The 16,914-nt window shown below is 48.9% G+C and overlaps 1 protein-coding gene and 1 pseudogene across 1 annotated transcript; one reads left to right on the top strand and one right to left on the bottom strand.

Moving 5' to 3' along the window:
• Positions 1-241: 241 nt before the first annotated feature.
• LOC100353183 (olfactory receptor 2A12-like) lies at positions 242-3,618 on the bottom strand. The gene is made up of 2 exons (XM_002715701.2): positions 2,698-3,618; positions 242-268 (listed from the first exon to the last, which is right to left on the bottom strand). Exons 1-2 carry the CDS (start codon positions 3,616-3,618, stop codon positions 242-244), a joined length of 948 nt encoding a protein of 315 aa, XP_002715747.2.
• A 637-nt stretch (positions 3,619-4,255) lies between these two features.
• LOC103350204 (EF-hand calcium-binding domain-containing protein 14-like) lies at positions 4,256-6,769 on the top strand (annotated as a pseudogene).
• Positions 6,770-16,914: the final 10,145 nt, after the last annotated feature.

The raw sequence follows: 16,914 nt of genomic DNA on the forward strand, positions 1-16,914 counted from the left end.
AGGAGCAACCGGGACAGAATCAGGCACCCCAACCGGGACTAGAACCTGGAGTGCCGGCGCCGCAGGTGGAGGATTAACCAAGTGAGTGGCGGCGCCAGCCCTGAGGACATTAATCCTAGTAGATTAGGGCTCCAAATCTGTGACCTCATTTCACTTTGATTACGTCCTCAGTCCAGCAACAGTCACATTAGGAGTTAGAGCTTCAACATGTGAATTTTGCAGGGATGCATTTCTGTTTATGTCACCCTGCACCTTCCCTACTGCCAAGCTTTGGAGAGCTTACAAATGCTGAGCTACACAATGGGGGATTGATGTGGGATCCTCCATGTCTGCCACCTACAGAGAGAACCTCAGTCCCATTAGATCATTGGTTACCTCAAAAAACTGCAGAATCAGCCGGCGCCGTGGCTCAATAGGCTAATCCTCCACCTTGCGGCGCCGGCACACCGGGTTCTAGTCCCGGTCGGGGCGCCGGATTCTGTCCCGGTTGCCCCTCTTCCAGGCCAGCTCTCTGCTATGGCCAGGAGTGCAGTGGAGGATGGCCCAGGTGCTTGGGCCCTGCACCCCATGGGAGACCAGGAGAAGCACCTGGCTCCTGGCTCCTGCCATCGGATCAGCGCGGTGCGCCGGCTGCAGCGGCGGCCATTGGAGGGTGAACCAACGGCAAAGGAAGACCTTTCTCTCTCTGTCTCTCTCTCTCACTGTCCACTCTGCCTGTCAAAAAAAAAAAAAAAAAAAAAACAAAAAAACAAAAAAAAAAAAACTGCAGAATCTTCAGGGTTGTGATATTATAATTTCATGACTGTCTCACCATCTCTCTCTCTCTTTCTGGGACTTGTTACTAGCTGGACTATAATGAATGTTCAAGAAATAGTGGAACTGCCGCCTAGCGGCGCCGGCACACCGGGTTCTAGTCCCGGTCGGGGCTCCGGATTCTGTCCCGGTTGCCCCTCTTCCAGGCCAGCCCTCTGCTGTGGCCAGGGAGTGCAGTGGAGGATGGCCCAGGTGCTTGGGCCCTGCACCCCATGGGAGACCAGGAAAAGCACCTGGCTCCTGGCTCCTGCCATCGGATCAGCGCGGTGCGCCGGCCGCAGCGCGCTGGCCGCGGCGGCCATTGGAGGGTGAACCAACGGCAAAGGAAGACCTTTCTCTCTGTCTCTCTCTCTCACTGTCCACTCTGCCTGTCAAAAAAAAAAAAAAAAAAAAAGAAATAGTGGAACTGGAGCAGATGATGGGTGCAGCAGTTAAGACGCCACTTGGGGCATTGACATTCCATATGGGAGATTGAGTTTGGGGCTCCTGGCTTCAGCCTGGCTCAATCCTAATGATTGCAGGCATTTAGGGAATGAACCAACAGATGAAAACTATCTCCCTCTCTGTGTCTCTTTCAAATAATTAATCAATTAAAAAATAAATAGTGCAATGAAATTGACTCATCTCCACAACCTCTGGGCCACCAATGAGGCCTAAAAGGGAACCCGATGTCCATGCTAACTCCAAGACCTGTGCTAAGGCTCTCAGAGAGCCCTGTATGTCATTTAACTCTCTTGAAAGAGTAAGAGTCACTGCCACGAGTGCTGCCCATCATGGTTTCCGCATCTCTTGCTTCTCTGTGTTTCCCTTATTCCTGTTGTGGTTGACAGAGGACTTGGACAAGCTTCTCGCTTTTGAGTTTCATATACCATGCCCACTTCACCTACTGTAACATAGACTTTTAGAGGTACAAGAAGCTTTGGAGAACATTAAATTCATGGTGTTAATTTTATAGATGAAATTTATGAGGCCCAGAGGGAGGAAGTAAATTCACACAAACAGCAAGACAGCAAGGCTAGGAGGAAAATCCAGGTCACTGAACATTAAGTCCTGTGTCCTTCACAGCACAGTGCAGAGTATGCCAGGTCAGCCCCATGAACCACATTGGACTCCACGCACCAAGTCAGGTCCAGGAGTGTACTGGTCCCACACATCACTAGGGTAGCTTTCAATACTGACCACAGCTATTTTATTTACATGTACTTCTTGTTTACATCAACAAGGCCCTCTAATGTTTCCATGTACCATAACACTTGAGGATCAAATGTTTTGTGTTGGTTACAGGTATCCTACCAGTTTCTGTGATATCATGGCAGATTGTATTATTATCCTTGTCATTTGTTGCCCTCCCTGTAGAGGAGTTACACATGCCTGTCCATTGCCATGTGACTTTCATTATTTCTCCATAGGAAGAAAAGGTTTCTTGACCTTTGCCATCAAGTCTGACCATGTGACTCATTTTGGCCAATGAGACATGAGCAACTAAATATATGTCACTTCTGATCAGAAACTTTAAGAACAACATATATTTTGGCCATTGTTCCTTTTCCTCTGTAGTAAGAATGGCATGTTCCACATGAGGGCTCCTCCTTCAGGGTGGATCTGAGACTACAGAAGCCAAGACCAACCTACAACTTTCCTGGAATACAAGCAATAAATAAACTACCACTGTAAGCCACTATTGCAGTTATTTATTACACAACATAACAACTTGATCAAGACAGCCACGTTTGTTTTGGGTACACTTGTTTTGTTGAAAAGTGCTGTGTTGGTTGAAATGCACAATGTTGGTTGTATGCATTACAAATTGTGTCCCTTTCTTCAGTGTTGCATATTCTGTCTCCGGCCTCTCCTGGCTCCCAGGTCGCTAGGCAACACTTCCACCACCTTGAGAAAAGCTGCCTTAATATCCTTGTTCCTCAGGCTGTAGACCACGGGGTTGAGCAGGACAGTAAAAACATTGTAAAAGAGGGACACCTGCTTGTCTTGCTCAGGGGAGTAGCTGGAGTTGGGCCTCATGTAGATGTAAGTGGCTGGAACGTAGAAGAATGTGACCATGGTCAGGTGGGAGGCACAGGTGGAGAAGGCCTTCCAGCGTCCCTGGGTGGACTTGATGTTGAGAATAGCCAGGGCAATGTGAATATAGGAGGCCAGGATGAGGGAGACGGGAGTAACAACCATAAAGACACTGATGACCAGGTCCACCAGTTCAATGAGGTGGGTGTCCACGCAGGCCAAGCTCCGCACCGAGGGGCCTTCACAGAAGTAGTGGTTCACCACATTGGGCCCACAGTATGGCAACCTCATGGTGAGAAACGTGTGAATCAGAGAAAAGATGAAACCAAAGACCAGTGTTCCCGCTGCCAACTGTGTGCACAGGCCCCAGCTGAGGATGACCGTGTAACGCAGTGGGTAGCAAACGGCCACGTATCGGTCGTAAGCCATAACTACAAAGAAGAGGCACTCCGTCAGGCCCAGGGCACCAAACACATACATCTGCAGCCAGCAGCCAGCAAAAGGGATGGTCTGAGTGTAAGACAGAAGATGCACCAGCATCTGAGGTACGGTGGTGGTGATGGCGCTTATGTCCAGCAAGGAGAGGACACAGAGGAAGAAGTACATGGGAGTGTGGAGACGGGAGTCCAGGCAGATCAGGGTGGCGACAAGCCCATTGCCCAGGACTGAACTCAGGTAGAGGAGAAAGAAGACCATGAAGAGGAGCCTGTTGGATATGGGGTCACTGGAGAAGCCCAGCAGGACAAATTCAGAAACCCAGCTTTCATTCTGCCCTGGAAGAATCCTCATGGTGGGCCCTGGAAGAGAGACACACTCGTGTCCTTGTCATCTCGAAGATGTAGCCTAGTAGGGATGCAGAGGCCGACAGGGGAGGATTTGATTGCAGCCGCACTGCTCTCTTGTGTGTACTCTTGGACAAGTTACTTAACCATTTATGCAGTAAACACCTCATAAAATGTGCATATGCAATCTCCCTAACCCTCAGCAAACAACTGGCCATTCACAGGTCTCCCAACAAGAATGTACACCTACGCCACATCAGCCACATACGCCACATCAGCCCAGCCCCGGAAACTGTTACAGAAGGCGCGCCCCCCTGCCTGGGAGAACACTCTCAGTGTTAAACATTTCCCCTCGTCAGCTGGTGCAACGTGAGGTTTGGTCAAGAGAGGGCGATGGAGAGCACCCTACTGGGACCGCGTCTTCAGTTGTTCAGCCCGCCTCCTTCCTCAATCAGCTTGACAGCTGGGGGCTGCAGGCACCAGCAGCCCCTCCCTCAACTGATCTCTAGAGGCCAACAGCAGGCCGGGATGGCCCGAGTCTGGAGCCCTCCCCCCACAGCCCCGCACCCCCACCCCATGCCCCTTCCCATTCTGTGATACTCCACGCCTAGGGCTTAATCCATTTAGATCACAAGCTCCCGGCCATCTCTATGTGGTCTCTCCCATCCCACCCCCACCCCGCCCCCAATCTGAGTTCCAGTTTCCTCTGGGCTCCAGTCTCCAGCCCCCAGCGGTTCTGGTCAGTCCCACCCCAGGGTGGGAGTGACCAGGGGGCTCTGGCCCAGGATACCCCACCCTGGAAGGCAGCTCCAAGGCAGCAAGGGAGTTGGGCGTCGGGTACGAACCTGGCAGCTCAGGAGTGGCCGCTCCGCTCACCCCGCACAAGAAGATGAAAAAACGCAGAGAGCTCAATGCCTTGATCGGCTTGGCTGCGGACAGCCGGAGAAAGAAGCCCAAGAAGGGCGCCAGCAGCCACTGCCTGCTCCGCACGGAGCCTCCGGACTCGGACACGGAGTCCAGCTCTGAGGAGGAAGAGGAATTCGGTGTGGCTGGAAACCGCTCCCGCTTTGTCCCGGGAGACTACTTAATGATGCCACAAGACCTGTTACCCACTCCGTGCTTTGGGCGTCCTCGCTGCCTGTGCTGCGGCCTGAGTGGGCTTGGTGTAGATGCAGGGTGCTCCAGGGAGCATCTGGAGGCCCTCAAGGGAAAAAGTAGAACAATGAAATCTAATCAGAAAGTTCATTTCAAGAAATCCCCGGGCTGGCGCTGTGGCACGGCGGGTTAACACCCTGGCCTGAAGCGTCGGCATCCCATATGGGCGCCGGTTCTAGTCCCGGCTGCTTCTCTTCCAATCCAGCTCTCTGCTATGGCCTGGGATAGCAATGGAAGATGGCCCAAGTCCTTAGACCCCTGCACCCACATGGAAGACCGGGAAAGAAGCTCCTGGCTCCTGGCTTTGGATCAGCACAGCTCTGGCGATTGCAACCATCTGGGGAGTGAACCAGCGGATGGAAGACTTTCTCTGTCTCTACCTCTCTGTGTAACTCCATCTTTCAAATAAATAAAAATAAATCTTTTTTAAAAAAAAGAAATCGCTGGCACTGTGGCTCAATAGGCTAATCCTCCGCCTCGCGGCGCCGGCACACCGGATTCTAGTCCCAGTCGGGGCGCCGGATTCTGTCCCAGTTGCCCCTCTTCCAGGCCAGCTCTCTGCTGTGGCCCGGGAGTGCAGTGGAGGATGGCCCAAGTGCTTGGGCCCTGCACCCCATGGGAGACCAGGAGAAGCACCTGGCTCCTGGCTTCGGACCAGCACGATGCGCTGGCTGCTGCGCACTGGCCGTGGTGGCCATTGGAGGGTGAACCAACAGCAAAGGAAGACCTTTCTCTCTGTCTCTCTCTTTCACTGTCCACTCTGCCTGTCAAAAATAAAAAAAAAATTTAAAAATAAAAATAAAGAAATCCCCAAACTTAACGAAGATCTACTCACCAAGCAAAAACAACCTGAAAAGATTGCATCTGGACGGGCTTAAACAAAGTCCGGATGAACATCCCAGAAATGGATAAAAAGATGAACAGATTTCACTGTTGACCTCTGCAGTAAACCACCTCGAAGCCAATGTTCAGCCAGCTGCAGACTTGATTAGCCTGCAGTCCACTGTGGAGGGACTTCCGACCAGTGTAGGGTCCATCGGCAACACTTTAAACAGCGTCCATATTGCTGGGCTCTTGTGGGGGCAATACAGAAGGCTGTGGATGCGCATAAGAAGGCCAGGGAGCTACTGCAGAATGATATGCACCAGCACTTCTCAGTGGAGCCCAGTGGAAGCTACCAGCCCATTCCATCACCTTCGGTTACATCAGAACTGGACCCACAAAGTGAGAACCTGAAACAGAAGGATGATAGAGCTGCCACTCGGAAAAGAGAATCTTTGGGTCAAGTGACCAACAGAACGGAACCATTCAAAACCCAAAGTGTAAAGAAAGAGGACAGTTCAAACTCTCAGAGCAACTGCAGCCGATCGGTGCCCTGCAAACAAACCTGAGAGCGGCAGGCCTCCAGAGAACCCTGAGGAAGGGCCAGTTCAGAGCGCCACGTCAAAGCCGTCAGCCTGGCCAAAATGTTCACAGCCTGGTGGTGACCAGCTTAAGGAAGCTACCCACCCAGGACCTAGCTCCCTGCCAGGAATTTCTAGCGCTGATCTTCAGGACTGATTCCACAGGACTGGCCAGGACATGGATGGGAGGCTGCCCTACCAGGACATCTCACAGGCCCAGCTTCTGCCCTGCCAGAACCAGAGCACTTGAGGACATTTGATTCTGATGGAGATGGGAGATACTCATTCCTGGAGCTGAGAGTCGCTGTAGGTGTCTAGCTTCATCAGGCTTGTTTCAGAAATGGAGATACACCCCGAATACCTAAAGGCTACTCACCTCACAAAATAACCCTCCGCCTACCCATCAGTCCTTCAGACCACTGTAGCAGACACATTGCCTCCTTGTAACTTGTTTGAAGAAGCTATAGAAAAGTTATTTTTTTAAAAAAAGACCATTTTACTTATATAATGATGTTCAGAAATCTATGATTTCCTGAAGCCAGATCTTACATTTTTAAATTTCCAAGAAAAAAGAAATAAAACCTTCATTTTTTTCTCTTTTTTTTTGAGAGGAAGAAACTTTACCTTTTAAAACTGGGAAATGTGTATATAGAGAGAATAAGCCACCTTTTATATTTCACATAAATTTGCCTTAAATTAGCTGCACTTTATAGAGACTCGGAAAATGTCTTTCCTTTCAAAGACAGGCCTTTTCTGTTTGTAACTTTACAACAAAAGGAAGGACTGTGCGTATTGTGTGGAAAATAGGAAGAGTGGTTTTGAACAAATGATTTGTTATAAGAATCGCTTATCTGCTCTGGGTCGCAGCTGAAACTGTGTCCGTGTCTCCTGAAAGCGTCCCCCAGGTGCTGCCTGGGTGTGGCCTGGGAGCTGGGGAGCAGAATCAGGGAGTAAACGCTGTGGGGGGCGCGCTGGCTCCAGGCTCAGGAAAGGAGGAGTCTGATTCTCTGTTCCCTCCGCTAATCCCGCCCCGGAAACCAGAGAACTTTTGGGGTGGTGGTGGGGTTCTTATTTTTAATCCTGTTTTAGGTTTATGAACCAGTGGGAGCGACTCCCCTGCCGGGTCTCCCCCGCCGGGTGGACTGGATTGTGCTCCCCCACTGCCCACTCCAGTCTGTGTAAAGCTGTTGAAAGCTCCCTGCTCTGGGACCAGCTCCGTTCTAAATGGCAGCGCTGAAGTCTCCTGGCCACTGACCGCCTGGCCAGCGGAGCCTTAGAGGACAGCCATGCCTTTCGTTTTGACCCAGAAACCACACCCCTCAAGATCTCTCCTGGGGGCTAAGCGGGAACCTGACACATTTCTCTATTGGATGAGTAAGGCCAAAACAGTGGTGAAGTGAGACACGGGAAGTCGTATTCCATTTCCTTACACCTGCCAGCTCAGAGGATGCCCACAGCAGGGGCGTTCACGTGATGATAGCAAGTTGTTTTCAAAGTGAATTCCAGCAAGCATGATCCTTCACCCTTTAAACACTTCCGCGGACCTGGCTCGGAGGTCCCTGGGCTGGAGGGAGTAAGACTTCCATGTCCCCTGCATGTCGAGTCTGGACTTGCTGTGTGGTCCTAGAAGCAGTTCTGGGGCAACACAGTAAGGAAGAAACCATGAAACTCAACGTTGCTGTAGGCCAAGTGAGGGGAAACAAGGAAGCTCTCATGGCACCAGATTCTTGAGTAGCAATCGATTCCGTTCTAACTTTGTCCACGTGGCTGGATCACCTGTCGGGCGGTGTAGTCCCCTTCAGCCTTTCGGGGCTGGTTTTGGTTTTTGCTTTGTTTTGTTTTCTTTACACAATGTTCATCTTGGTGTTGGCCAACCTTACATTTTTTTCTAGAAGTATTAAAGTTTAGCTACAGCAGGGGGAAGTCTTTTCCCGTGGATGTGTCTTGTCTCATTATGGCTTAGGCATCTCCTTTTTTTATTTCTTTTTTCCTTAACATTGCCCTTGCCCACCTGTGCTATTTCACTCTCTCATAAAAGTTCAAATATAATATAAAATTAACCTGGCACTTTAGGAAACGTGAAGATAATTCTTATTCTTCTGGCTGCCTCCCATCCCCCCTCCCATTTTTTTTTAATATATACACCCTCACTGATTTTGTAATAAACATATAAAGTTCTAGCAATAAACTGAAATAAAAAAGAGGTCAACAGCAGCCACTCTCTATGGCAGCTCCTTTTATAGCAATGCTGGCCACAGCCTCAGGCCACTGCTTCCCCACCTGACAGGCTGCTTCTAAGGACCAGCCCTGGCCACACACTTTCTCCCCACACAAGTCACTTCTACACACCAGTCCTGGCCAACGAGACCCACACGGTGACTACTTCCAGCATCCCATCCTCGGGGCCTGAGTTCAAGTCCTGGCTCCATTCCCCATTCCAGCCTCCTGTGAATGTGCAGCCTGGGAGGCAGCAATGAGACCTGGATTGAGTTCCAGGCTCTTTCTTGGGTTTAGTCTGATCCAGCCGTAGCTCTTGTGGGCATTTGGGTATTGAGCCAGTGGATGGAAAACGTCTTTCTTTCTCTCTCTCTCTCTCTGTGCCTTTCAAATAAATAAAAATAGGTAATAAAATTCTAATTTAAAAATTTGTAATTTCATTTAAAGATAAAATAGGTAGGAACAAATCTAACAAAATACATGTAAGAAAACATTTTTAGAGAATTTGAGGACGACTTAAGCAAATGAAGGGATATGCTATATTCATGGGTTGAACAAGTAATTGTGATAATGATGCAAAGTTGATTCATAGATTTGGAGTAGTCCCGGTCAAAACCCCAGCAATTCCGGTTTTAGTTTTTGCAGAAACTGACTGCTTTGTAATAAAATTTATGTGGAAATCTTGAAGAATCTTGAAGAGAAAAACCAATTTGGAGGATTAACCACATATCAAGAGTTACTTTAAAGCTATAATGGTTAAGCAAGTGTGAAACTGGTAAGGAAACAGACCAATGAAGCAGAATAAACCCCAGAAACAAAGCCACGTCTGTACAGTCACCCGATTCCCTGTGCAGTAGGGAAGAGGTGGTCTTTTCAGGAAACGCCGCTGGGCCATGTCGACATTCACACAGAAAGACACTTTCCCTGGACTCCTACCTCACACTGTACAGGAAAATCGATTCCAGGTGTGCTGCAGATTTAAGCGGTAAGTATAAAGCAACTGAGTTGTTAAAATCAAACCCAGGTAAGTATCTTTATCCCCGTGGAATAAGCAAAAATCTCTTAAATGCAACACAAAAAGCTCTAACCATAAAAACAATAAATCAGAATGTATTGCAAAGATGATTTCAGAAGATTTATATTCAGAATAAATAAAGAAATCCTACCAAGTCAGGGCTGGCACTGTGGTGTAGCGGGTAAAGCCGCCATCCACAGTGCCAGCCTCCCATATGAGCACAAGTTAGTGTCTCAACTGCTTCAACTCTGGTCCAGCTCTGTGCTAATGCACCTGGGAAAAGCAGTGGAAGATGGCCCAGGTGCTTGGGCCCATGCCACCCATGTGGGAGACCCAAAGAAGCTCCTGGCTCCTGGCTTCGGCCTGGCCTAGCACTGGTCATTGCGGCCATTTGGGGAGTGAACCAGTGGATGGAAGACCTCTCTCTCTCTCCCCCTTGTCTCTCCCTCTCTCTCTGTAACATTGACTTTCAAGTAAATAAATAAATTTTTTAAAAGAAAAGAAATCCTAGGAATCAACAAGGACACAGGCTACCCAATAGAGTAGTAGGCAAAAGATTTAAAAACACACCATAAAAGTAGCTGTCTAAATTAACTGCCAATTGTGTGAAAAGGTGCTCAACATCATTAATTATCCAGGAACTGCAAATGAAAAGTGTAACCTAACCTCAGTATACATCACAAGAATGGCTAAAACGAAAAATACCTCATGTTGGCAAGAGCAGCCAGTACTTTTTTTTTTTTTTTTTTTGACAGCCAGAGTGGACAGTGAGAGAGAGAGACAAAGATCTTCCTTTTCCGTTGGTTCACCCCACAGTGGCCCCCATGGCCACAGCGGAGAGCTGGACTGGAAGAGGAGCAACTGGGACAAAATCTGGTGCCCCAACCGGGACTAGAATCTGGGGTGCCGGCGCCACAGGTGGAGGATTAGCCTATTGAGCCGCAGCACCGGCCTGCCAGTACTTTTTTATACTGCTGATGGGGCTGTAGATTCAAACAGTCCCTTTAAAATGTTTAACAGTATCTCTGAAAGTTGAACATATGCATAGCACATTACCAGCAATTCTATTCCTAATCATATTCACACACACTCAAGAAAAGCCATGTAAAAGAATGTTCAAAACGCTTGTCAAAAGTAGGGCACTACCCAATCCTCAATCAGCAGTATGATGGAAGAAGCGTGTGGTGTATTCACTCAGAGGTTACCTTTGCTGGAGAAAGAGACTCAACGGAGAGTTCAGACCATCCTTCGTGCTCGCTTTCTCTGCCCTTACCCCCTCTCCTGGTCAACCTCTCACCTACTTCTAGCTCGGAGCCACCCCTCCTTCTGCCCAGAGTTAGGAGCTCCTCATTTCTCATCTGCATTCCTGATTCCGCAGTCTCTGAACTCCCCTCCTTCAATGCATTCTCCAAACGGACTGCTCCCAGAGGTTGTTACAAAACACAACTGGCCCTGCCCGTGCCCCTCTAAGAGGCCAGCGCCGTGGCTCACTAGGCTAATCCTCCGCCTGCGGCGCCGGCACACCGGGTTCTAGTCCCGGTCGGGGTGCCGGATTCTGTCCCGGTTGCCCCTCTTCCAGTTCAGCTCTCTGCTGTGGCCCGGGAAGGCAGTGGAGGATGGTCCAAGTGCTTGGGCCCTGCACCCGCATGGGAGACCAGGAGAAGCACCTGGCTCCTGGCTTCAGATCAGCGCGGTGTGCCAGCCGCAGCGGCCACTGGAGAGTGAACCAACAGCAACGGAAGACCTTTCTCTCTGTCTCTCTCTCTCACTGTCCACTCTGCCTATCAAAAAAAAAAATTTTTTTTTTTTTTTTTAAAAAAACCTCTAAGAGAACCTCTCACTCAAGGAGCATGCACAGAGTCCTTCCTAAGCAATCTGCTCTCTGAAGACTTCTCCAGCCTCAGTCCCCAAATACTCCTCAATACCCTCAATACCCAAATACTCCCTCCATCCCATGTCTTTCAGCTCGGCATAATTCCTACACAAGTACTCCCAGTTCCCTCTCTCCCTTCAGGATCTTGCCTCCATCCTTAGCATGGAAGAAGACCAAAGTCTTCCAATATTCTATCAGCCCAACAGTTCCAGATTTCATCTACAAAGCCCCAGGCCCCTATCAAGCGAGGGGTGTGTCCCTGTGAGTGCTGAAGGCTTCTTCCAGGGTGGGGACCACCCCTACCCTTCCATGGATGTGTCTCTCAGCCCCACTTGGAGGTCCTTGAGCTCAGTAAATGCTATTATTCATTTCCCTGTTTCTAGTGCCTAGAACATGGCGTAGCACAGAGGAACTATCAGTAAAAATGTGTTAAATGGGTTAATGAAGGAAGGGAGGAGGAATGAGAGGGGACTGGGACGTGAGGCATTGTGGAAAGCACATTAGGAGATAAGGGAGGGGGGTCAGAGAGTGTTAGGATGTAGGCACAGAAAGGACCTGGAGACAGGCAGCCTGGCTGCCTCTCACCTCCAGCCCCATGGGTGCCTGAGATTCCACTTGCAGCTCCAAACCCAGTGACCATCTCACCTCTCAAATATCTGCAGAAACAAGTGGCCAAGAGGCTGTTCCTGCTCTTAAGGGAAAAGGACTGAACAGGTAGTGCCTTAGGCAATGGAGCCCTGAGAGCCAGGATTCCAAGTAATGCAGGCTCCAGAAAAATCCTTGGTTTCTGAGAGGCTGGAGACTGAGCCCCCTGCTTGCTCTCCATGGTGCAGCTCTCTGCTTAGACCAAGGGAGCCTCAGTCATCTTAGGCTTCTCCCCATGGGCCAAGCTACTCAGGCTTTCTCGTCTAGGTTCCTCCCCCCCGGCCTCCCTGGGAGAGCTGGGGAAGGGCCAGCCCTGTCCCTTGTGGGGATGCCAAGACGAAATTCTCCGAATATTATTAACACGAACTCTATAAGGAAGAGGCCCTTGGGGACAGAACAGGAGGAAACAAGCCCCCAGGGGAGGGGTAGTGACCTATATCCTTTTCTCGTCCTCTTGGGGATACGAACAGCTTGGGGACAGGGACATGGCAGCAGGGTGGTGGGGTGGACTGGTCACCTTGTTGACATTTCAAGAACTGAAATCTTCATGCTGATTTCCCTCTTCGCTCCCAAATCCCTGAGCCCTGACTCGTCCACTAAATCATGTTTGAGTCACACCACTATTCCTTCCTGAACCACCTGGGACAAGTTAAAAACTAGATTCTCCACTAGGACTGCACAGCATCTCGAACGAGTCACCCAGCCTCTGGCGATAATCAAGAGTTGACCACAGAGCACCTGCCCTCCACTAGACCCTAGCAAGCAGCTTCTGGAAGTAAGCCGTGCCATCCCATGCCACAAACCAGGCCACTGAGGCCCAGAGGAATGAGGGAAATCGTCTAAGGGCTCAAATCTTGTAAGTGCAGAGCCAGAATTTGGATCCTGATCTAGTGGCTTCTAGTACTTGTTCTCCTAAACGTGGTGTTATTCTGCCTCAATTTTCTCCTATGTGAAATGCTGACAACAACCTCTTCCTTTCTGGGGTAGTTAGGAGAATTAAATGAGATACTGTGTTGCAAACCCTGGCACAAGTGCTAGTCATGAGTTGCACGACCTCCAGTCTGGCCAATCTCCCTATTTGAATGAAAAAGTGGGATCCCCGTCTTCGTCAGCCACAGACTACCAGAACCAATCATTAAATTCTGAGAAATATTGTGAGTCTTTTGTTTCACACAGCCATTGTTCAAATTTATGTTATATAACTATAATTAAGTAAATTACATTGAAAGAAAGATAATAACTACTGCAAACTCTTCACATGCAAATTATTTTGCTACGTGTGACTGTAATCTGTGTTCTGCAGGATACTTGCATCTACCAGATTTCTATGGTGGAAACAATATAGGATGGTTTTCTGTTGTGCACCCTAGTTCAGTGACATCATGTTCTCAGCTTGAAATTGGTCATCAGATCTATCAGAGACACCTGTAGTACCATGTTCATAGCAGCATTGTTCACAATAGTCAAGACTTGGAACCAATCAAGGCGGCCATCATTGGATGAATGGATAAAGAAAACGTGGCATACATACACATTGGAATATTATTCAGCTATTTAAAAAGAATGAAATTCTACCATTTGCAGCAAAATGGATGCAACTGGAGGACATGATGTTGAGTGAAGTAAGCAGGACCCAGAAAGACAAAACTGCATGTTCTTCCTTATATGTAGGAGCTAAAATTAAAAAAAAAAGAAAGAAGAAAAAAGAAATGTCTATGTGTATCAATATTGCTGCAAATGTAGTTTTATAAAACTGTTTCATACCTTTGTCAAACCAATGATTAAGAACGTTATACTGCTGTAGTTTTAGTGATCTGTGATTACTTTAAAATTTACTGTTTATAGATGAAATGGTCATTTTCCCATTCAATTATTGGTTATGGCCATTGTTTATGTTCCCACTAAACTAAGGGTCCTTTTGAAGAAAAGAAAAGAAGAGAAGGAAAGGAAAGGGAAGGGAAGGGAAGGGAAGGGAAGGGAAGGGAAGGGAAGGGAAGGGAAGGGAAGGGAAGGGAAGGGAAGGGAAGGGAAGAGAAGGGAAGAGAAGGGAAGAGAAGGGAAGAGAAGGGAAGAGAAGGGAAGAGAAGGGAAGAGAAGTGAAGAGAAGAGAAGAGAAGAGAAGAAAGAGAGAAAGATTGAAAGAGAGAAAGAGGAAGGAAGGAAGGAAGGAAGGGAAGGGAAGAGAAGGGAAGAGAAGGGAAGAGAAGGGAAGGGAAGGGAAGGGAAGAGAAGGGAAGAGAAGGGAAGAGAAGGGAAGAGAAGGGAAGAGAAGGGAAGAGAAGGGAAGAGAAGGGAAGAGAAGGGAAGAGAAGGGAAGAGAAGAGAAGAGAAGAGAAGAGAAGAGAAGAGAAGAGAAGAGAAGAGAAGAGAAGAAAGAGAGAAAGATTGAAAGAGAGAAAGAGAAAGGAAGGAAGGAAGGAAGGAAGGAAGGAAGGGAGGGAGGGAGGGAGGGAGGGAGGGAGAGAGAGAGAGAACTTGGCTATCAGAAGTATACTGACACTATGGAAATCAGCAAATGTTAGAATCAGAATCCTATCAGGCACCTTCCAAGCTTGACTGCTAAATATTAGGGCTCCCCATCCCGAGTCCTGAGAACCCAGCCGTTGCAGCACAGTCTCACTGCTGTAGCTTCAGTGAGCAGCCCCATGAGGGAGAGGCGCAGCCCTAAAGCTCAGCCTCTTGGCCTAGGCCGAGTGCCCCAGCTTTCCCAAGAATCCCTGCCTCTTCTCCCCTTCCCTCTGGACCTTTGTCCAGCTGTGGTCAGGCCTTCACACGCACACCATGAAGCAGCCCAGCTCTGTGCTGACTCTTTAGACAGCATAACACCTTCCCCTGCCCGCTGGCAAAGGCCAAGGGCAGGCAGGGCCTCTTGTGCATGGGCACCCCTTCCCCCATCAGGCAGGCATGCGACAGACAGAAAGCAGAATCACGAAGGGTGCGGGCCTCCCGAGGTCACATGGCTAATATGTGGAAGAGCCCGGATGCGAACCCTCCATGATCATCCCGCAGGGCTGTGACTTCTGGGATGAGCTCCAGATTCCGTGTCTCTAACACGGGTCAGACTGGTATCTCCCGGGGTTACGATGCAGATTCAAAGATGGCATACGTGGGCCTTCAGCCCAAGGCCTAACACAGAACAAGGGCTGAATACAGGTCAGTCTCATCCCTGTGTCTGCTTCCCTGTCTCCCCCCTCCTACTCCCACTTCTTCAAATCATACCTGGCAGAGAAGGGACACAGACCCTCCTGATGGTGTCTCTGGAGCTTCAACTGCTCTGTTTCCCTGAGGTCAGGAGAACCAGAAAACAAAGGATCTCAGCTGGGTTCTCCATGGCTCCTTGAGGGAGGAGGGCAGGCTGTGACCCCAAGGCACCCTGCAACCCACAGCTCGTCCTCAAACTCAGTTACAGTCTTGGAAGATCGCCCTGTTGGAGTCTTCTCAGTACTCTCCACCCCCACCCCCAAACACTTCCTCCAGCCCAGCCTGATGGGCCCAGAGATGCAGAGGGAGGAGGGGGCTTGGGGCCAGAACTCAGGGCAGACAAAAACTTGCTTTATCAATTATTTTCCCGAGGACACAGCCATATGCAAATAACCAGTTCCTGGCCTGAGCTAAGGCCCCAACCCTTCCCACTGACCCTCACTTCAGCTCTGGAGAAGGAATTCAGGCACGAGTCAACTCCCTGTTGGATGGATGAGGGAACTGCAGCCCAGGGAGATTCAGTGACTGCCCCGAGGTAAGAAGCAATGTGGGATGAAAATTGGGCCACTCCAATTTCTAGAATGATAGGATCACTTAAATATCAACAAGCATGGTCCCACCTACTTCTCAGAAAATAAACTGTAGTCAGAAGGATGTGAGGGATTTAGCCAGGGTCACGCAATGGCAAAGCCAGCTCCAGAAACTGAACTCTGGCCTCTAGGGCCAGTGCTGAATCTACCATATAAGAATATTTCAAAAAGTTTGTGGAAAAATGGAATTAAGAGATTAAGTTTATTTTGGTACATTTTTTAAAAAAAAATCCATGCATAGTTTTTCCATAGTACACATTTTCCATTAACCTCATATAGCTGGTCTAAACTAATGGATGCATCTAAACTCTATCTGCAGTCCCTCCTGCTGGCCCGAGAGTTAGTCATGGTCACCAGCCCATAGGCTGGCATGCAGGAGAAGGAGGACTCTGGATGTTAAACTCTGAATTAGATGGACACACAAGCCTCAAGGAAAAAAAAAATGATGGGTTAATGAGAAGGGAGACCCTAGGGAGGCACAGTTCTAACAACCTGGTACTCTCTAATTGGACCCAGCCTGAGAGCTTTTCTGGGATGGACCTTATGAGAATTGGCTGTAATTTGGTAAGACAGATACTCCAGAAAGTTTTCTGGGTTTGCATCTGGGGAGGGAGCCTGAAGGGGATATCAGGAGCTGGTGATGACGCTAATGATCAAGAGCACCTTAATGGTCCTTTGGGACATCCTTATTGAGCATGGCAGTTTACAGAGCACTTTCACGCATGTTTTCTCACCGGGTCCTCCCAGCACTCCTGGGAGGGAGATTCTGTAGTCCCCGTTCTATAAAAGGTAATGGTAATGGCGGTGATGATACTTAGTGAGCACTTGTCACAGGCCAAGCCCAAGGGTGTCATTGGTACTGTTTTTGTTGCTTCAATACTTCCTGAGTTGGAAGAGGTCTTCAAAGTCATCATTCCAGCTCCCCACTCTTTCACAATCATGAAAATTAAAGCCCAAGGGAAGACAGTAATTCTGAACTGGGTTTCGTTAGTGTAGGGGACTAACACCTAGATGCCTTGCCTCCAGTTATGGCTCCTTTTCATTGCTCAGTGCTCTCTCTTTTGCTGTTTTCTCTGTAACTGGATCATTGTTTCTCTGGGAAGTTGAAGAAAGAGCTGTCATTCTACCAGGGACAATTAGTCAATCCCAGGAATCTTAACGTCCTCGAATGCTGTAAATCTTACGTGAGCCAACAGAGGGACAC

Source organism: Oryctolagus cuniculus, chromosome 7 (genome assembly GCF_964237555.1).
Source record: "Oryctolagus cuniculus chromosome 7, mOryCun1.1, whole genome shotgun sequence".
Lineage (NCBI taxonomy): Eukaryota > Metazoa > Chordata > Mammalia > Lagomorpha > Leporidae > Oryctolagus > Oryctolagus cuniculus.

Coding starts and splice junctions, on each gene's coding strand:
- LOC100353183 (XM_002715701.2), bottom strand. CDS start 3,618: ATGAGGATTCTTCCAGGGCAGAATGAAAGCTGGGTTTCTGAATTTGTC. Junction 269..2,697: donor AGGCAGCTTTTCTCAAGGTG/GTGGAAGTGTTG, acceptor AGCTCTCCAAAG/CTTGGCAGTAGGGAAGGTGC.